This window comes from Arvicanthis niloticus, chromosome 13 (assembly GCF_011762505.2).
Source record: "Arvicanthis niloticus isolate mArvNil1 chromosome 13, mArvNil1.pat.X, whole genome shotgun sequence".
Taxonomy (NCBI): domain Eukaryota; kingdom Metazoa; phylum Chordata; class Mammalia; order Rodentia; family Muridae; genus Arvicanthis; species Arvicanthis niloticus.
The window spans coordinates 67,098,727-67,121,278 of NC_047670.1; the positions used below are offsets into that span (position 1 = coordinate 67,098,727).

Here is a 22,552-nt window from a genome sequence, read left to right on the forward strand (position 1 = left end):
ATCTACCATGATTCCTAGCCAGAGTCACAAGTATACAAGTAATTGGTTTTGCTTTTAAAACCCCCTGCTATCCTGTCCAGTATAAAATGTGTTGGACAAGGATATGCGTCTTAATTAGCAGAGGTTTTGGATAAGTCATGGTTGGAACAAAAGAAATTGGTTTTTATTAATCTGCTTTGGCTGTCTATAGTGTATCTTTAAGGGGCTCAAACTACTATCTTGAAGCCAATATAACTATTTGGGAGTGTGAAATAAAATGGATTAATTCTTTTATTTGCAGCTCTAAGCTTCATCTTTAAGTCTGTGTTCACCTTTGCATATTATAAATTCCAAATAGAGAGACACAAATGGAATCATTGTGCATTATATCAGAATGTAAATATCACCAGAGTCAGCATCCTGAAATATTATATATGACTTTAATAAAATTAGCATAAATACTATATACATGGGTAATCTATCTAAGGAAGTCGATTGTATTTATCTTATTTTAAAATATAGATCTACATGTGTTATGGTGCTTCAAATGCCTATTTAATGAACATGCCCTTATTATCTAATTAAAATATTTATTATTTGTTCATCTGCTCACACTTGCTTGAATGTCCTTTATTTGCAGTAGGACTCTATACCTTGCATTTTTCCCCCCTGGGTGCTGATCTTTACAGATAATCCACGCAATCATTTCTATAGGGTCAAGATTAAAACTGAATGAATCCCCCCCCACACACAAACACACACACACACACTCCCACCCTTCCCTGTACCATCCATAATTTCCATTTGTTTTTCGGTTTATTTTCTAAATTCAAAAGACTGCTCTTATTTGTCTTCCCTATATTAAATACTGCTGAAAATATTTCTTGTCTTTGTTGCAAAACACGGAGTTGTGAACGAAGTAATTTCTGTTTCTCAGGTTTTTTATTACCATATTAGAGGCTTATATCAACGGAGAAATTAAGTGTATGCTCTTCTAAAATGCCCTACGTTCAGCCCCTCTATCCTTAATAAACAGAGATGGTATTGACACAAGTGAATTTTGTTTAACCACAGTACATTTGCTTCTTAATTAGTGAATATTCATCTGTCATCAGCAGCAGCTATGACACCCCACCCCGCTAACATGTTCTGTCATAAATAATCAATGAGGCACTATTAATATTCATGAGCTGGAATCTGTGTAGTCATGTGCACTGATGCAGAGACAGGGGGAGTGTTGCCACGAACTGACTGGAAACTCTGTGTGTATCATTGAGTGCAAGATACTTCGGGAACGCAGAGAGCATGCACCCTGGCTTCTGCTTTCCGCTACCAGCGGTGTGTCTGTTTCTGGATCCAAGTGACTGATGACAAACAGTCCTCAAATCTGGAGGGAGATTCCCTTTCAGCTCACTTGCCTCTCAGTTCTGGGGAAACTAGAAGATTTGTGCTCTCTCTCTGCTTCCTAGAATGGGCTGCAACTTGTGCACTTTTCAGAAAAGAGAGGAACACTACAAACTGCTCTACGAAGTTTCCCAGGTGAGTGCAGGTCTGTCCGCGAGCAGCAACTAAGCAGCCCGGCTTTGTGTTCATCTGAGCGATGGGAAATGATTTCTGGCTTGCGTGATTTCTGTCTTTCAAGTGCATTTCGGAATCTAGGGCAGGCTTGCTGTTTAGGGGCTTTTTATTTGAGATTTGGGTGGCAGTTTTCAGTTTCCTTGCCACTCCCCCTTCAGATGACTTCCTGTGGGATTCTTTTAGCATTTCGTGTATCTGCTGCCAAGATGTCTGTCAAGTCAGAGGAGCAGCGCTGAGATCCCAGACTGTAATCTTTTGAGAGACCCCTCTGGTTTGGGGATCGTGTTGACATTTGAAAATCAATTGTATCATTGTCTGCATAAATACTGGGAGTTAATAGCTCTGTGATCTCAGTTATTTTGAATAGACAGGAAAACTTTCTTGCCAAATCTGGTTAGCCAGAGGAAATTATTTGATTAATGAGACATATTTTTTTTTTTGCTTCGGTTTAAGAAAAAAAAAACTTGGTATTTTTGTATAAAGGAAAATACATGACCTGTCTTGAATTCAAAAAGAGAAAAACAAATTTTCTTACCATCTATGCCTGGCTCCTTGTTCTATTTTCTGTCTGTTTAGCACTATAAACTAGTTGCAAGCACTTACTTCAGCGTGCATGTGTGACCTAGGGAAAATCATATAAATTCAAATATCTCTTTAATTTTTATCTGCTGGCTATTCTGGTTAAAAAAAAAAGGTGGGGGGAGGAACTATATAGTCAGCTACCATAATTTTAATATAACTCTTAATTTACTATTTATTATTGATTTACTATTTATTTTAAGCCATACTCACGTGCAAATGTGTCATCGGGCAGAATAAAGTTTATTTCTCCCTTCTTCTAGTCTGCCCCAAATTTGACAGGACCACTTCGGTTTTTTTTTTTTTTTTATTAGAGATTACTGCTGACGAAAGACAACGTTGGGACTTTGGTGGTCTATGGTCCAGCAGTAGCCAAGTGCCCACTGCCTACTGGCTCCATCAGACTCCCCCCGCCCCCCCCCCCCGGGTGATTCATTTCACAGTGGGCTAATTACAAAGTGGATTTGCTACACATGAAACAGCCTCCTCGGTTGCAATGTTAATGCATTTTCATGGTAATGTGATCAGAGGCTCATTAGCCAGTTTCCAAAATGATCCTCTGCATTAATTAAATATAAAAAATGATTCCTTTATCACCAGAGAGAGGAAAAAGAAGATTAACATTGTTAATTACACTGGGGGGCAATACCTTTGGCTTTGCTTTGCAAAAGGAAACCTATAAACTTGCCTAAGTGCGAGCTAAAGTAACGCTGTCTCCTGGATGCTTGCCTGTTGGCTCTTGAAAACTGTCTCCAGGTGGAGCACTCGCCTTTAGTTTGCTTCTTTGAGTTTGACTTCCAGCTTCGGTTTTCTGTGGTCAAGGACCAGGGAAGTGGTTTCATCAATCTGTTGGTGGTGGTTTTTAAATCCTAAGTCCACATTATGTAAAAGCACAGTGTGGTGGTGGCCCGTGGCGGGGTGGGGATGGGGGTGGGGGTGGAGGTGGGGGGTGGGATTCGCACTCCCAATTATGCCTGGCATACGATGTTTATATCCTGGCGGGGCAGGGTTACTGCATCCTTCAGGCAGCAGTGTGTTCGCTCAAAGGCAGGAGTTCTTTGTTACTGATTTTGAGAATGCCTTTCTGTGACTTTTGCCTTCAAGTGCTTCCCAAACCTTGGGCAAACCGCTAAGCCATGCTCCTTATTGCCTCTGCCTGGTCTCCTCCATCCATTCATTTTATTCTCTCTCCTCGTGAGCTGCAGTACTTATGGTCTTTAATAAAGGAGTGAAATGAAGGATTAGCTTCCATTTAACTGGCTTTTATTAAATAAGGAACCTCAGCTTAAAGACCTCGCCTGCGTTTTTCCAAGAGGGACCCTCCTGCAGCGCATCCTGGGCTTTGCCGGCTCTTTTATTGAGTTAATGGATAAGATAAGATATCAAAGGGAAGCGGTGATAGGCTCATATAATACACCGAGGGGCTGCAAACTATTTTCGGTTTTTATTTGAGGAAAGGCAGCTCAGAGCATACATGAAAGTCAGCACAGTCTCAACCAGGTGTTCCAGAGGATACATAGCTGCCCTCTCCCCTCCCCCCTCCTCACCCCGACCTCCCCCACTCCCCACCCCCAACCCCATCCTGACCTCCCCCACTTCCGACCTCCCCTACTCCCCACCCCCCAACCTCATCCCGACCTCCCCCAAATCCGATTTTCCCTACTCCCCAACCCCACCCTCCTCTGTCACCCCCTACCTCAAAAGAGAGGCTACAGTTCAAGAAACCTTCTTGAGACTGGAGTCTGATTTCTAACAAGTACGTGGAGACTCCCAAACTGTATGTTTGTATACTCATAACTCCCGTATCACCTGCATTTTATTTCTTTGTTATTTGTAATAACTGAGGAAAATTCTGGTTCACGGGTGGGGGGGAAGGGGAGGGGGCGGGACTATGCAAAATTAGCAGTGACTCCCTAATGTGTTCCCAGCAGCAAAATGCTCGTTTCTTTATCATAGGATCATTATGGTTTTGAACTTTCCACATTTCCTCTCTGGATTTAGTGAGCTGATAAGCCAAGTAGAACAGGGTTATGATTGCAGGAAAAGAGGGAAAGCATGCTCCCGGAGAAGCCTAGTGAGGCAGCCAGAATGATGTACGCAGGTGACAGGCCATATCCTTTATGTCTGGGGGATATTCTTTTGGCTCTTACAAAGGAGCTGAGACTTTCAGTTGGCAGAAGAGATGGACTATCACCTCAAGAAAATTAAATCTTCAACTGGGGTTGGTCTGGTCAGGGTCTACTATGAAGCTATGAGAGTGAATCTAGGGCTGGGGTAGATAAGGGTAACCTTTCCACCAGGGGGTGTCACGTGCCCTGTGCCTTGTATCTGATAACTTTTACATGTGCCAGGAAGGCAGCTGTTTTCTACAGTGATTTATTTTATGCAAAGTAGGTTATTTCTTAACCTCTCAAGAATTAATAAGTGGGTAATTCAAAGGATGCGCTCGCTTCTATTGACAGAGCCTGAACTGCCCTTTTTGTATTAATTCGATTAAACAACCACCTGGTGCCGAAGCGGCCAGGCATCTCTGACCCTAATAGCACCTCTTCTGAGTGACACCCAACACTGGTGTCTAATCTAATGGTTTCTTAACCTCTCGTTGCTCATATAAATTAAAGTGTGTAACTTTTGGGTTGATTAAGTGTTAAGCTTATCAGTGGCCTGCTTTGTGCTGCTATTGAGAAATGTATTAAAAAGGAGGGGCACCAGGCGGTGGTGGTGCACGCCTTTGATCCCAGCACTTGGGAGGCAGAGGCAAGGGGATTTCTGAGTTCGAGGCCAGCCTGGTCTACAGAGTGAGTTTCAGGACAGCCAGGGCTACACAGAGAAACCCTGTCTCGAAAAACAAACAAACAAACAAAAACCAAAACAAACAAACAAAAAAGGAGGATCAAATGTGTAAAACCTCACGATCTTTCCACAAAATGTGTTTATTTCACTTAAATGCAAAACTCTGTTTTTACTTGCCAAATCAAAGAAGTTAACATATCTTCAACCTTGAAAAAGCAGAAGTCAGGTTCTTTGGGTCTCTGTGTGGAGTCACTGTTGTGACCCTATTTTCTTTTGAATTGATTTTTTATTTTGTATGAGACAAGGTTCTTTCATTTATCTGAATAGCTGAGCACAGCAATGACATCTGTCCCTCACCAGCCGGCATCCATGAATCTGCCACATAAACTGGATATAGCCTGAACTGAAAGCAACACTACCACTGGGCATGGTGGCTTGATGCCTGTGCCTCAAGTATTTTGGAAGCTGAGGCAGGAGGGTTGCTGTGAGTTTGATGGCTGTCTGGACTGCATCGGAGTAAGCCTGTCAAAAAAACAAAACAAAACATAAAAACTGAAAGTAGAATGAACTGCTAACAATCACTTCCTGTGTTGTAAGCACTGTCCTGGACGATGTCTCCAAAATGTGTAGTCCTTTCCCATCATTTTAAGAATTTTATTTGTTTCATGGTTGTGTGTGTGTGTATGTGTGTGTGTGTGTGTGTGTGTGTGTGCCTACTATGCTTGCTGTGTGTGTCGGTCAAAGGACAACTTGTAAGAACTGGTGTTTTTCCTTCTACCATGCATTTCCTGGGAACCCACTCAGGCCATAAGGATTGGCCACAAGTGCCTTACCTGCTGAGCCATCTCACCACCTCCTTTCCCATCATGTTCAGTATTAATGTTAAGATCTCTCCTTGCCTACAAGGTTTCTCAAATCCACATAGTTCCGTAGCTTCTGTTTTGCTGGGTTCTGTTGGGTCCCCCCCTCCCCCACCCCAGATACCTATTTTGTCTCAAACTATGTAAACCCAACTCAGAACTTCTTGCCAACTCTCTCCATGTTTCCAGACTCTTGTCCCATTGTTTTCTGGGTCATTGGCTAGAAAGGGATGGCACTGTTTTCATTCACAACATCAGTTGTTCTTCTGTACCCTCTTCCCTCCTCCTCCTCTCCACACTTTTCATTAACTCTGCCATCACAGTAAGAGTGTCCATTTTAGGACTTATCAGTGGGCTGGCCTACCCTGGTCATTATGCTGTTATAATTTTCTAGGCCATGTTTCATGGTTCCCGATCCTTATCAAAAGATACAGTTATACCGTCCTTCTTCTCCAAGCGCCATTCCTGAAGACCCTTTCTTCACTTTAAGTCAGCTTTCCAATCTGTGACCTTGAAACTTAACACTCTTTTGCTGCCAGCACTATTTCTCTATCACTAATTCAAATTTCTCCTTGGGCATAGAAATCTTAGGAATTGTCGGTGAAAAGAAATTCTATCTCTCCTTGAGGTCATTAGGGTCCTTGTAGATTCTTTGTGCCTGTTTGGTCCTTCTTCATGTCTGTCTGGCATTAATTATCTATTTAAGAATGAATTGGAAGTTTCCGGAAGGCAGGTCAGGTGCCAGTGTGTTCTTAAACCTATGCTGCCAGTATACACACCCTCATTAAAGCTGACGGTGATGCCTTTCTAATTCACAGCCTTCAAGTCAACTCTTCCCATTTACAGCCACATATCTGGAAGCTGCTTAGACCAAGGGCCAGCACCATGTGCAAGTGATTGGAGGTTCTTTTAACACGTTTTCCAGTCTCATAAATGTAGTCTACAAAACAGATCATTAGCAATGGGATTTTGACAAAAAGGAATACAGGTTATGCTTAGACTGAGAAGCATAAGGTATATAGTCAATTATATAGAGCAGGCCATGCACACAAGCATCAGAGACACCAAAGAAATCAGGTAGATGGGCTTTATGCAAAGCGAAGCCCAAAGAGCAAGTACTAGGGTGTCAAAGTAGTCTCATGCCCCAATACAATCCTGTAATAAACTTCTAGTTAATTTACCTAAACAAAGTATGTATTCCTTACAACCAGAAGAATAAATGAAGACATGTTCTAATGTCTCACTTTTGTTGGCTCTCCAGCAGGTGACAGAGCTCTAGACATGCTGTTCAGTTCAATAGACTTTCTGTAAATAGTGGCTTCTTAAATATATGTCAGGCCCTAGCTTTGTGATTGGGAACACAAAGCCAGTTTCACAAATCCTTAATTTTGAGAAATACACAGGCTGACAGCGGAAGGGGAGACACATCGACATAGTGTCACATAATGTTCTATGTGAAGCTTGAAGCCAGCGGATACATTAATGGGTGCCGGAGGGGTGCAAACATATCAGAATGACAGAGACAGGGAGCAGGGGAGAGGCAGAGGAAAATAAAACTGGAAGAACAGAAGAAATCCACAGAAGTGGCAAAACCAGAAGTGAGCTAAAAGAGATCTGGTACAGGGAAACTCTGAAGTGTTTAAAAGAAAGAAGTCTAAAGAGAGAAAATTCCAGGCTATAGAGTGGGTAAGACCAAACTAGAGGATCCGCTGTGTTCTCGTCCTGTGTCTTCATCTCCTCCTCCTTTCTTCTCTTCTTCCTCCTCCTTCTCTTCTCTCCCCTTCCTCTTCCCTCTTTTTCTCCTCCTCCTTTTCCTCCTCCTCCTCTTCTTCCTCATCCTCCTTCTTCTTCATCAGAGGGAAGGAGGGAGGGAGGGAGAGAGAGAGAGAGAGAGAGAGTATTGAGTGGTTGACTATGATCTATGTTTTCAGCCTGTGGATGGTATATTTCAGCAAGAGTACATCAAGGAAAACCAAGTAGGAAGCCTTTGCCAAGGCCAGTCTGTGTAGAAAAAAAAACATGTGATGAGGGCAAACTGGAGACCAGGTGAGGGAAAAGCCGATAGGATTCTGGCTTATGAGACTCTGTATGTGTTCACACTGACAAAACAAAACAAAACAACAACAACAACAACAACAACAACAAAAAACAGTAGGAGAAGTAAAGTCTTAAAAATGGAAAGAAGACTGTTGATGTGACTCATTGGCTCATCTATGGTCCCCCAAAGAGCAGAATAGCAAATACTGTTAAGTGAAACCTTGACATAAACCACTGTTGGATGTCTGCACCCAAGCGAGAGAGAACTGAACAGGGGAGAGTTGTATAGGAGTCATGAAGACACAGATGAGAAACAGCAAAGGAGAGGAAAGCAGAGCAGTTAACAGAACTTTGTAGGGTGAGACTGATGTGACATGTGGGAGGAGCTAAGAAGAGGGCGTTCTAGAGAGCAACCAATGCAATCAGTGCATCAGAGGGACAGGGAAGAGAAAAGAATATCTGTCACGTGCTTCCCAAGCCCTTTCCAGGAAGAACCATTGACCCCAGTTACTGGAACACCACACAGCTAAAGATGTCACTGCTGGCCCCTTTAGGGGCTTCTTAGCTACAGAGAACCAGCTCAACCAAGGCCATTCCTCTTCTTAAAAGGCACACATCCAGAGATGATGAAAACATCAAATATACAAAGGGCTGGTCATCTTGGTGAGACCTGGGACACTGTGACTGTCTTTTGAGCTCAAGTGTTCCCTGCAGCTGTTGTTGGTCCAATCTCACAGTTCAACCCTGGGGCCCAATCCCACTTTCATTGGTCAATCACCCCTCCCCCACCCCATCATACCTTTCAAGGGTTACACTTAGTAAGGAGCACACTGCATTCTGTTTCAATGTGCACCTGGCCTAGTGATTACAGAGCATATTAGTATGGAAATGTGAAAAAAAAAAGAATCTAGGAACAGATGGTTTAAAAAACAAGGCAGGTAGGCTGGCTGTGTATCCCATAAGTTCAGCTATGACAGATTATGAAAGAGAGAGTTACTGCTAACATCTGAATGTAGCTTTTCTCTTTTGATTGCAAAATTACTTAAAATAGTGGTTATTAAAATTGAAAGTTATTTTGCTTTTCTCTTAAAATTTAGATCTTGAGCCATCACATTCAGAGAGTTGTGAGTTTGATAGGCGCAATGGAGGCTGGGGAGTGTAGCTCAGTGGTAAGAATGGTATACTATTCTGGCTTTCCTACCAATTTCATTTTCAGTAACATAGTTCTCCTGTGTGTAACCTAACATGGCTATGTAATTAGAGATGGCTGGCCTCCAGTGTCTAGATTGCTTATGTGCTATGTCTAAGAACCTGGGTTCAATCCTCTGCACCAAAAAAGAATCTTAGTTTCTTTTTCTAGGTGCTCTTTAAGGCATTCTAAGAAGCCTTCAGTGTTAGTTTTGTAAAAGACGTTTCATGAAGATAATTTGGAAGTCAGCAAGATGGCTGTGCCTTTAAAGGTGCTTGCTGCCAATCCTGATGACTTGCATTTGATCCTTGAGCCCCATGTGGTAAAGTGAACAGAGCCAAAGTTGTACTCTTACCTGCACACATACACCATGGCTGGCACACACACACACACACACACACACACACACACACACACACACAACCATACAATCAAAGAGATGCAAGAAAAATTAAAATAAGTATCTTAATGATCTACTTTAATAAGTAAAGTGTCTTCCTGCTAGAAAGATCGAAATATCACCTTTCACTAAAATGTACATCATTACTTTAGATTCCTGCCACTTATTTAATTGATCTAAACACTGGAGGCCAGCCATCTCTAATTACATAGCCATGTTAGGTTACACACAGGAGAGCTATGTTACTGAAAATTACATTGGTAGGAAAGCCAGAATAGTGTACCATTCAAATGATCTGGATTGTTTAGGTGAGTAGGGTAATTAAATTAGAAAAATTCCATAATTTCAAATTTTATTGAAAATATTTCTAAAATATATTACGTGATTTACATAATTACTTAACATATGTACAACTATTATCCATTTCCAGTCATGTTAGCTAGTAACAAATGATTGCCTATCTTTAGCAAATAGTAGTTTCTTAACTTTATAAGAGTTAAGTAATTAAGTATAAAGATTAATTGATAGTGAAAAATCCTTCTACAGCAATCAGCATTCAGTACATTCATTTTATATAAGTAGATTCTCACATATTGAATCTTCACAAGTCATTTAATCGGGTGCTCAATCAATCTTACTAAATGATGAAGGAAGGCACCAGAATTAAATCACTAGGCAATCAAGAGGAAGCCCTGGGTTGTGGTTCTGTGATTGATCTATGCTCTGGAAAGGTTCAGGATTCATGGCTGAGAACTGCAGCCTGAACAGTCTTCCCCCTCTGTTAATCTTTAGTGAACAACTTTCTGGTTTTACCCATCCTAGAGCGTGTACCTTTAGGAATGTCAACCTCGTTCTTGTAACTCATAGGTTGAGGTACCACTGGGCGGGCGATTTGCCTTCACATTTCCAGTTCTAGTAATGCAGCCATGTTTCCGAGGTATCCATTTCTAAAATCATTGTAATCTGTCCCATCTCCTTCTTCATACCATAGCCCTCTTTTTTCTTTCTTAATTCCATCTCTCTCAGTGTAGAATGCCAGCTTTAAAGGGGGTTGTTACGAAGAGTTAACCCCCCAGTCACTATAATTTAGTTACATAACTTCATTAGCCATTATTTAATAGATGAATATCAACCTTCAAGTGTTTTGTTGATGATTAAATACAATGATATGTTTAAAGGTATAGCACATTCCAGGAATGCCACAAATATTAGCTCTTGTAGTTTTAATCTCATTTTATTCTAACAATGACCTGGGAGGATAGATAACACTGTACCCACTCTACAGGTAAGAAAACAGAAACACAAAGTAATCACAAGGTAAGTCCATACCACTAGCAATGGGAACACCTCGAAATTCACATAAGGACCGAGCTAATGGTAAAGTCCATGTACCACATGTCCCATTTCCTTTGAATTGATCCACAACTATTGAACATCTGGCACGCCATGAGCATATGGTAAATATCTGATCAAGGAAGGGAAAAAGGGAAGAAGTCAAGTGTGCTGGTGCAAGTCTATAACCCAGGACTTGAACGGTTCATACAGGCAATTGTGAATTTGATGCCAGTTTATGTTATGTGTAATTTTACAAAACACGCTCACTCCTTTGCCTGTGCTGTGATCTTGGCTTAGCTCTGAGACCATACTCCCTCCAACCCATGCTACACCTCCTTCCTGGGCTGGCCTTACTTCCAGTTTGCCCATTCTCTCAGGCTAGCTTTGCCAAGCCACTAACAACACCCCCCCCCCCAAGCTGCTGCCCTCTTTCTCCTTCTGCCCATCTCATTGTGGATAGAAAACACTAGACAGTTTTATTATTTTAAAACTAGCCAGAAAACTCAATGGCTGGGTGAGGAATTTCCTGCCCTAATTCTATTATCCAGCTCCCTCCAACCTCCTTGTCCCTCTCACCCTCGCCCACTCGAGGTGGAGGCTACAAACTCTAGGTGCCCCAAGACCTACATGATTTTAGCTTCCTCCACCTTCCAAAGCCTGGTGCGAATTCTCTTCTCTCCCTGTATCCCTTTTGTTCTTCCTGGGCCTCCCTAAGCCCCACCTTTTCCCTTTTGCATAGCCATTGGCTTCTGCCTTTTTTATTGACACAATCGAGAACCAATTAGGGAAACAACACCTCCCTCTACAAGTTTGAACACTATAGCAAGATCCTGTCACAAACAAACAAGCAAACAAACAGAATGATATGACATGATATACGGTATGGAAAAGAGATGATGAGGGAAGGATAAGGATAAGAGACGCTATGTAATTTTTTTATTCAAAGAATCCATACTAGATCTCTAAGTTCTTTATGGAGAGAAAAATATATATTTCCCATTACTTATTATATCAATTATTTAACTCACTTAAATGAAATGTTTTGTTCTATGAAAGATTATTAATGCAAAAGATTGTCTTTCCTGCTTTTCTATAAATTCCCATCTTGTATGCACATCCTTCTCAACCTCTTGACTTTTCTTCATTCTCTCCTCACAGCCCGTATTTTAGCCAAACCCACCTGTAAATCCCTATTTGTAAATAAAGTGAACTTTCCCACCTTCCAGTCATTCGACTCAAAATCCCTTTTGCCTATACCATCAAAAATCATTTTAAAAAGCAAAACCCTTAGTTCTTGTGACTCTATTCATGGTTCACTCCATGAAGTCTTCTCTGACTCAACCCAGACTAAGGTCTTCTCAGACCTCCTGTTTCTACAGTGCTCCACAATTTGAAACATAGCCAGATATTTCTCTTTCTGCTTAGCTCTCTTGCAATGTGGTGGTGTCACCATCTCACACGGTATCTGAACAGGAGCAGATTAATTATACAAGCTTAGTCTAGGAACGTGGTTCTCAACCTGTGGTTCAACACCCACGAAGGGATCAAAGGACCCTTTCACAGAGGTTGCATGTCAGATATCCTGCATATCAGATAATTGCATTAGGACTCATCACAGTAGCAAAAAACAAGTTATGAAGTAGCAAAAAAATAATAATTTTATGGTTAGGGTCACCACAGCATGAGGAACTGTTTTAAAGGGTCATGGCATTAGGAAGGTTGAAAACTAGTCTCGGAAGAGGAGATGTGTCCTCAGTACCTTTTGGGTAAGCTGTAGAGCTCCTCAGGGTGTGAGCACTGGATCATTTCCCCCAGGCAACCTTCCTGGAGTATCTGAACTCCAGAATATGAAGTACTTACTACTCCTGCTGTTAAGTGTCAAGTGCTCACATTGTACACACATTGTTCGCAGTGGCCTTTAGATCTCTTCAAACTAAAGACTGTGTTTTCTTCCTGAATCTTGAGAGTCAAACACAGTGCCCAAACAGGTGTTTCTTGAGTCCATAACAAGTGACTTACCGGTGTCAGCAGAACGGTGTGACGAAGGTGACATAGAGTCAAAGGAGATAAGGCCATGCCCTCCTTTCTCAGGCTCGCTCTAGGAATATAGGTTGTGCAAACAGCTACAAAATAGGGTAAACACTGGATCTGTAGGGCAAAAAGAAACAAAGCTTCCAAGTGTCTTTGCGTGGTGATTTGCTGTGGTGTAGATGAACATTTAAACCTAGTACCTAATATAGTATTCATTTTTGTGTAATATGAAGAATATTATGCCTTGTATGATTAAATGAATCGGTTATTGATTTAACATCCACCCTAATTTTGCTTTGGCTTTATTCTGTGCTGTAAAATTGAATAAGTTTATTTGGCCTAAGAGTATTTTAATATGTTTGTTTTATTTTAAATGATGTATAGCCATTAATGAAATAGTAAAATGTGCCTGGGTAGTTGAACTATGCATCTTGACACGTGCTCATCCTCAGGTGAACAAGAATTTATGGTGGTGATGTAAAAACAAGCTGTAGACTGCCTGCATGGCCAGGAATGATGGTGCCTGTGGGCTTCGTAGTCACTCTAGTACTAAAGTGAAAACTTCTTCACTGCTAATGTGTCAGTTTAGAACATGTAAGACAAAGAGTGGGTCATAGGAATTATTTTTAAAAGTTTAAGGTATAAGTAAAACTTAAATTGAATTTTAGAATACATTTTTTTTTTCTAAGAAGAGCAAACTCTGTGGCTATGGTTGTAAGAACAAGGATATTTTCAACCCACGAAGATTACAGTGGAGGTAGGGATAATCCACCTTAAATAGTGAGCAGTAAGGATAATCCACCTTAAATAGTGAGCATCAGTTATGATTTTCAGGATGGGGACTCATTGCCCACAGATAACGTTAAATGGAAAATTCACAGAAGGTAGAAATTTGTGTTTTAATTCCAAGGCTAACTTTCGTATCTCCTGAAAATTAACTCTGATCTAATTACTCATGAAGTACTAAGCACATCTGCTATGTAAAACCAGAAGCTCATCCTGGTCCCAGGAAAATCAGGACGGGGAGAGGAGGAAGGGTGATGCTTTACTGTCTTATTACTGGGAACGCTTTGAGGAACTGCATATAAAGGCAATGCCCTTGTCTGAGGGTGCACCTATCCAAACTTTATTTTTTTTCTTAACACTTGAGTTTTAAAGTTTGGGTTTTATTCAGTACTGAATCATATTATATTGAGTAGAGTTAGTTGATACAATTGAAAAGTAGGTCAGAACACTATTTCCATTTAATATAATCACATATGAATTTTGGAGTAAAGACACAGAGAAAATAATTTCCTATTCGACCAGCACAGCTGGCTAGCCACTTCCTGTCCCACGCTAGCAGAAATGTAGAAATGTGATAGGTTTCTTTATAGCGGTGTTCCATGCACAAGAGCATATTAATACGTAGAGCTATGAGTGGTTGACACAGAATGGATATCTTTGTCCTGGCTTCTAGAATCCATTTGGGTTCTGACTATTAAAAAGTTGTCAAAATTAAGTTGAAAGCACACTGATACTAAAGGGGCTTAAGGGTCCCTCAGACTGTCTGCAGTTTCTGGACAGCAAGGACCAGCTCTGTCAGAAAAGAGACTTGAGACTCATAACTGTTCCGACAGAGCAACAAGAGGAGAATTTGAAGGAAGCAGGTAGACAGACGCGTGTTGCCTGCCATTTCTATGGTGATCACACTCACATAATAATCTCAATGAAGCTCAGATTTCCAGCTGAGACACGGGCAGTGTCTGTACTGTGTCTTTGAGCATATCAGTGACCTTATCATTGGTGTGCTAATGGCTGATCCCTGATCACCCCTTCTCTTTCTACTACAAATACCCAGTTGTCATTTTTCTGCCACCTCCAAAAATAAATAAATAAATAATCTCAAATCCAGCCCCTCCCTTTGAAGTTGCTTTGCTTTGAAAGCTTTGAAGTATTAATGGCATCCTGGCTAGAACGATCTGTTTCAGAGACCCCAGAAAATTCTAAGAGGGGAAAATAATTATTAATTTGAGATGTAGACTCATCTGATGATCTGCTTCATAGAGGTTTAGTTTTTAATATTCTGTGCCAAAGCAGTGCTTTTAGAAAGCACACAAGCAACAGAGAGATGGCTAGTAGGATTGTAGGAACGATTTCTCTATCAGTAACATTGTCTCAGTAATAAATAGTACCCAGTCATTTATCATATCACCCAGGGCCCTTTGAAAGGAAGTATACATGGAATGGGTTGGTATCTTTAGTTAAGTCCTACTAGACTCAAACTCATTTCTCAAAATATTATGCATACTATGCTTTAATTTTAAAATATAAATAAAATAATCCTTTTATCTGTGAAAGTTCAATACAGTAACAATATATAACACACAGTGTCCACAAATAGCAGATAGGAAAAAGGAGAGGACCGGGCAAAGAAATTTACAGAACCAGGGTCAGCCTGAACAGAGAGCCTCCTGGGTAGAGAATGGAGCTGAGGCTGAGAGGCTGAGGCTAAGGCTGTGTTGGCCTTATAGCTGTTTCCAGCCAGGGAGAGCAGCCAGGCCTCTTGGATGTGCTTGTCCTGTTGAGTGGCTGCAGGTTTGAACCCTGTGGCTGTCTCAAGCTGAGCACAGAGATGCCAGGTGGAAGCAGCCAGTGTCCCAGCCCTAGGGAGAGAGTGCTTAGCTCTGAAGAAGAGATCTCAGCACCCAGGATCACCAGGATGTGGGGCATCATTTCTAGGCCGTGATAAAACATTCATTCCTAAAGGATTTTAGTCACAGGAGAAGGTCCAGCTTTTATGGTTAAAATATTCTTCTTCTTTTTTTTTAAATACATTTTGTGGTTGGTTTAAATCACCTTCTGATATGGAGAATATCACCAGAGTATGTTTGGGGACTGTGACTTTAAAAGTGTGAGCTGTGGAACTGTGATGGATTGTGTATGGAGAATGAGTGCTCATCCCACGTCACGCCACCATGCAGTCACACTCCCTAAATATGTCCAGGCCATATGGCTGAACTCCACACTGCCACAATCACCTCGTCAGGATATTTCTGTCCTGTGACTAGTGGCTTCAGATGTCCTCATCCATCTTCTTGTCCTATTACATTCCGTGTGACTGATGTCCTGTACCCATTAAAATTGATGGGAGAGAACAAAGAAGGGAAAAATGTGCCCTCCAATTGATTATCTCTCTGAAAGAGCAAATGAGAATTTTCTAATACCAACAGGAGATTTAGGGGGTGGGCTCCCCATTTGTTAAGTGCTTTAATTAGCCTGGTTTACCAAACAGTCACCAACTCACAGGGTCGGGTCGTTGATCTATTTAGCTTTAAGAATCAGTGCCCTGGGATGTTTGATTTTTGTGCAATGAACTGAGTAGCTCTACCACTATTTGTAGTCAGGACATTTTGACCATGTCTTAGGAATAGAATCAACAAGGTCAGGCGCCTTCATCTTAGGTCCCCTCCCCCTTTGGAGAGCTGTCAAATGGGCTCATTTTATGTTCTCTGATAGCTGATAATTGAAATGACCATTATTGTAAACTGAAGCTAAAACTATAGTGATTTTTGGAAGGCCTAGTCTTCCGAGGTTTTTCTTGGATCCGTTGAATATTGTATTTGTGTTCAACAAATGTCGGAACAGTAAGCCGGAACAGTAAGCTATTTCTGAAATGCTCAAAGCATTTGCTTAATCATGTTATTTTATGGGACAGTGAATCCTGCACAGTAGCGGCAGCGGCCATGGGGTTTGGCCTCTGCCCCTCTCTTCCCCCACGGCGGTCCTTGTGCTTTTCCTTAAAGGAACAATGAGGACATCTGTCTTTGGTGTTGTGATCAAGTCATGTACTTTAAAGTAAGTGTGCACGTGCTCGGGTGTGCAGGCACGCACATGAATGCGTGGTGCCATTTACAAAGTTCAAGCAGAAATAAACTTGAACAAATAACACGAACTAGATTGGAGTGAATTCCCTTGAGGGAATTTGGCTGCCAGGGATCTACGGGATAATTTCAATGCAGTGGATAATATGGCCTCATGGGACTGAGGGCAGGAAAGTAAAAGACATTCTCCCCCTATTGACCTTGGTCACAAGGATGACAGAAGCTATTCTTGGGCTTTGACCATAGGGTGTATCTGTGAACAGCTGTTAAATTGGCTTAGCCCTGGCTGGTCCACATTTTCAGCAGTATTAATGATCATATGCCATACAAACACTTGGACTGACTGGGAGGCAAATGAAAATGACCAGGCTTGAGGCAAGTCCTTTCACTTATATAAAACAATGGTGTCAGAAAGCACTGTATGCTATAGCTTTCTGTGATCAAATTAACAGTTGGTATCTGTGCAGTCAAATACAACAGAGGGCCACTCAGCAGTTGCAATGTGGCCCATGGATCTAAGGACATGAATTTATGATTTGGCTAAATTCTAGTCATTTTAAATTGTCATAGTCACATGTGGCCAAAAGGTAGCACACTGAGCCACATAGGACTGCACATTCTTATGGAGTTACACTCAGGACTATCAAAATCCTGTTTAAGCCTTCAAGTCTATACCACAGCTTTTTTATTCTCCGCATTTACAGTTAGTTATCTCTGTGACTTTTTTGTTCATGAATTAGATTAAAATTTCAAAAAGTAGGAGATAAATCTTTACAGGCCTGAAATAAAAAGTAAATTTCAAAAACAAGCATTAAAAAATACTGCCCGTACAAAAATAAAAGGAGTTTAAGACCCTAGAAGAACTTGATTGGACAATAGGGTTAATAGACAATCTGGACTCAGAATTCCACAGAAAAGACAATCTTATCACTTTATAACTTGCCAGAACACAACAGCCAGAAATCTCAGCCATACTGTCAGCAGGAGACAAAGCATGGCTTCATAAAGTCTACGTAGGGGACCACTGCTATTCCAGGCCTCAGAAAAACTGCCACTACCTTTTGGGGTCATTGTGAGAAAGTCAGGTTCCCTTTCAGTTGTCTCATCAAAACAAAAGAAAACAGTACATTAACAATAAACATCCTAAGAGCAGGGCAGGGAGAGCAGCTCCAATTGTCTTCTTTAAGCACGACTGTGGTGTTAGGGTTCTATCCACCAGTCCTGCACACTAACCTGGAGAATCTTAATGAACTGCCATCTCTCCAAAACTCTGTGCATTCTTCCTCTAAAATTTGTTTGTTGACCCGTATTGTTTTATATGTATTCAGTATGGGTACCAAGACATGCGCACTGTGGGCTCATGGAGCTCGTTTTATTTGAATGGCAAAGCACTGTCTTCCTCGGCTTTCCGCTGCAGTTCTAATGAAGGGCCCACCGCTTCCCCATCTGAATGCTTCACCTCTCCTACCCCACTACTCTACGGAAGCTGCCAAGCCTGCAGCATTTCTTTTACCAATCTCCCTCGCTCACATCTCCTCTCCTTTCCTTTCATACCAGTCCTCTGGTTTATTGAAGCCGTGCCTTGTCACAGCTTGTCCATCCCCCATCCATCCCTGATCTCCTTGTTTCCATTTTCTACACTTCCAGGCCTTTCTGTCCCACTGACACCATCTTGCTTTTCTAGGTTCTTCGCCCCAAAGTCTTCAAGTGTTAAGTTGTCAACATCTGCGGAACAAATGTGTCATTTACTCCTTACTCAGACAATACTGTTCTCCAAAAGCCTTCCCTTATTACGCAGTTGGAACTAACTGCTCTCTTCTCTAGACCAGTTGACTTCACTTTCATCCAGGATATTTTTAGAACTTATAAAGGAATTAATGATTGCATCTTTAACTGTTGCAAAGCCTTTCCAGTCTTCTTCCCGATGCTAGATTTCCTGGAGGGAATGAGGAAGGAATTTCCCCATTTTATAAAGACTAAAACCAGCTGAAGGTAGACAATTGAACTATCCCTCACCCTCCAGGTAGTGGTGACTCAATCCTGTGGTCCTTTTGATAGTAACAAAATAAAGGAAATCAGAGAAGACACTATGTGTAAAAGAATCCCTGACATCAGGCAATTAAGAAATTAAATGTCAATCGAGTCAATAATAAATTTAAAAAGTAAGACATTGTGGGGAGAAAGAGAGCAAGCAAACAGAGAAGTAATAATTATTACTTTTTAGCACACTGTATGTAGAAGCCAAAGGAAAAGGTAGAGCAAGACATTGTGTAAGGAAAGGGTGGCATTTGTGCCAATCAGAGGCAAGTACAGAGGAGTCATTTCCTTTGAATAGAGATGAGCCTTTATCTGTGTGAAGCCCTTTGGATCTGATTATACTGAATATAGTCTCGTGTTCTTTGGTGGATCTGTGTCTAATTATTCTCCTGTGAACCGGGTGATTGCCTCTCTTTTAATTCTTATAATTCTCATTGAGGCCAAAATCCACTCACAGGTAGACACTTGAAGAAGTATGGAGCTCAGCTAATGTGAACATGGCATGAAGTGTGTGCCACTGATTGCTGTCCTTCTCCATCAATGTGTAATACGCAGGCTGTACACCTCAAAATCAGACTTCTGGGAAAACGATCTCACAGGTTCAGACTACACTTTCCTCCAGTGCCTTCTACTTCCAGTGTTTTCAAGTGGGGTGGGTGAGCACTGATCACATAGGCTGTTTCCCAAGTTGTAAAGATGCTATTAGTTCAGCCCTTCTAGTGGATGCTAAAAATCGATACTTACCCTGCCCCTCCCACTTAATAAAAGAGAACTGCTCAAGCCAAGGTGGTGAATAGCACATTCTCTCCTTCCCCATTTTTGCCAAAGAGAGTAAAGGGTTGGGTTTCTCTACCCATTTGAGTCATATATTTGTAACTAATTTCTAGGAACCCAGGTTCCATGCTAATTTTGATTTTCCTGATACCTGCACCATGGTATTTGTTTTAAATGAAAATAAACTAATTTAATTTGTGAGTTTTGAATACAGGTCTTATAAATAATTAAAAATCATCAATAACTTTTTGGTAATCCAGGAAATAAATTTTTATCTACTGTGTGGTAGTGGCCATCCAATTACACACCTACATTTACTGAATATTTTCTCCATGCAAGGAATGGAGATAAGACCATGGGACATAACATCTGAGCAAGACTCTATGGAGACTTATCTTTAGAGTGTGTTATTATACTGTAAGACAAAATGCAATTAATTGCTAATATGGACAGGGAAGAGACTGGTGATGGAGGAGGTACAGGGAACCAGGAGAAAAAGTCTAGCCCGGTGTCCTTTGAACATCCAGCAGCAACACGTGGGGTAGCTTGAAGACCCCGTGTTTTCATTTCTCTAAAGTGAGAAGCTTGGTGATGTATTTTGAAGCACTGTGATTTATAAGAGCCTGCAGTATGCTTCCCCAAAAGCTTATTGTGTTAGAAACTTCCTTTCCAGTGTGGACAGGTTGAGGAACTTTATGAGGTAGGCCTGATAGAATGGGTCATGTCACAGGCCACCCTCAGAAGTGATTTATGAGAGTCCAGCAGAGAAGGTGTTCTTATGAGATTGTGCTGTTAAAGGGCCAGACCACACTGACTGTTGCGGCCCTTCTGCATCTGGCTGAGTCCTCTCCTGCTTCTTTGGCTTGTTCTGATGTATCCAAGGGGAGTGTTAGAACAGAGAGATGTGACTTGACTCAGTTTCCAAAGCTATAAGATAAGTGAACCTCTTACCTGTATTAATTAGCCAATACCAGATATTCTATAATAGGAACAACAATAACAACAGGTTAAGGATTAGGTGATGGCTCATCAGGAAAATGTCTACTGACCAGGCATGAGGACCTAAGTTCAGATCCCTACCACCCATATAAAATCTGGGCACAGGGACGGAGGCCGATCCCTAGAACTTGTTGGCCAACCAGTCTAGTTAAATCTCGAGCTCCAGATTCCGTGAGAGACTTTGTCTCAAAAAATAAGATGGAGAAGGACTGAGGCCTCCACATGTATGAGCACACACGTACACGTTCACTTGCATGTGTACACGGCCACGGATGAGCTCGTCTGGAAGTGTGGACTTCCATGATGATCGAGGAAGGGCAGAGGATTTTTCACCCTGGGTTTTAGGACTAGAACAATCTTGCTTTTCATTCAAATTACACAAGGAGCTTCAAGATACAAAGCAGAGTTGTCTGGAGTAATCTGGAAAGCTACAGAGGAGAAACCAGGTCCTATGTATCCAAGGTATCTTCTGGGATGCACTTCTAAGGGTGCTAAGAAAAATATCAGATTCACAGAAAATCCCAGTTGCTAAGCAAGAAAAACAAGAATGGGGGCAGGGCGTTGGCTTGGAAAGGAAGCTGTGAAGGGACCTGAACATCTGCTCCGGGCTGACGCAGTCTTTTTATGCTTTTTTTTTTTTTTTACATGTAAGTAAGAAATGTGCAACATGGAGAGTTGTTGAAACTCCATATGCCACTTTTGGCGAACGGAGTAATGCAGTTTTCAGAAATAGAAATGAACATTCAGAAATTGGAAGCATGCCTTGGTCTAAAATCTGGGATGTATTTCAACCCTCTCACACAGGGCAACCTTTCAGCCAGCCGCTACCAGACTTAGCCATTGCAGGATTTCTGCTGCTTGATGCTTCATCCTGCCTATGGCTGCGTCAGATTCTATGGCCTGTGGATGCAGGGTTTTCAGTAGCATCCATGAATAGACTTCTGCACTACAGGACTCTGCTATTCCAGAAGGCCACTATGAATGAGACTCTGAATTCTGAATGCTTATTAGACACTATAAATCATTTTGCCTTGCAACACATATCAATTAACTGTAGTTCACAGACCACAACTCATGAAGCAGATTGACTGGGGGTGGGGGCAGTATAGCTCTGCAGCAGCTACATTCAGAGATGCTGGAGAAAGCCACCCATTAAATTAACATTAGTTTAAGAAAAATGGAAACTTCTGGAACAATTACAGTCTTGCTGTTTTGACTGAAGGGATGGAAAAATAAAATGGCCTTTGTTCCAGACAATGAGATTAAACTATTCTATTCTACACAAAATTGGGAAATTGGTGGTGTTCTTAGCCTGACGGATGGAATGTGTGAGATCTTAGTTTTGCTTCATTAGGCTCTGGTGAGCGAGTGCTAAATTTTCCTTATTTATACATTTTCTGTCAGAAGATCATAAACATAGCCTGCCTTGCACATGTTTTTACTGCTGACTTTTCTGTTGTTGTTGTTTATAAATTAGGTGCAGCCTTGACAAGAACTTATTCAGGGATTCAATAAATACCCTGGTGTTCAAATATCTAAGTCAGAAATAAGAACAAGGAAATGACCTGCTTGCTACTGTCTTTGGTGCTGCAAATCACACACACTTTCGGGTTAGAATTCCCCAATGATGAAACTAAATGCATTCAACTGTTCTTGACCTTCCCAATTCGCTGATTTTCATGTACTGAAGATGAAACGCGATAGAGAAGCAGCTCTTAAACCAAACATTTGATCCTTTTTCAACTGTAACAAAATAGTCCAGAGGAAAGGTTTTCAACTTGAGGGTCACAGCCCCAAAGGGGGCACCTTAAGCCTATCAGAAAACACAGATATTTGCATTATGATTCATAACAGTAGCAAACATACAATTATAAAGTAGCAACGAAGTAATTCTATGGTGGGGCGGGGAAGGTCACCACAACATGAGGAACTATATTAAAGGGTTGAAACATGAGAAATTTTGAAGGCCACTTCAAAATTCAAAATACAAATGAAGATAACTGTATCTTATGTATTTTATGATCAGAAAAAAAATTTAGAGCAGGTGATCAATCTACACTGTTATAAACCCACCTACCTACAAAAAAATGGTGGCCAG

The 22,552-nt window shown here is 41.3% G+C and overlaps 1 protein-coding gene across 2 annotated transcripts in view; it reads left to right on the plus strand.

The window, feature by feature from the left end:
• Pdzrn4 (PDZ domain containing ring finger 4) overlaps positions 1-22,552 on the plus strand; it is a 338,484-nt gene that overhangs the window by 189,248 nt on the left and 126,684 nt on the right. The window contains exon 1 of one of the 2 annotated variants that reach the window (XM_034516735.2): positions 1,341-1,518. The exons of the other annotated variant lie outside the window; for it this stretch is intronic. Coding sequence (XP_034372626.1) covers positions 1,450-1,518 — 69 coding nt within the window. The 5' untranslated portion in view covers positions 1,341-1,449. Of the gene's footprint in view, positions 1-1,340; positions 1,519-22,552 lie in introns of those variants that run through there. 2 annotated transcript variants of the gene reach the window in all.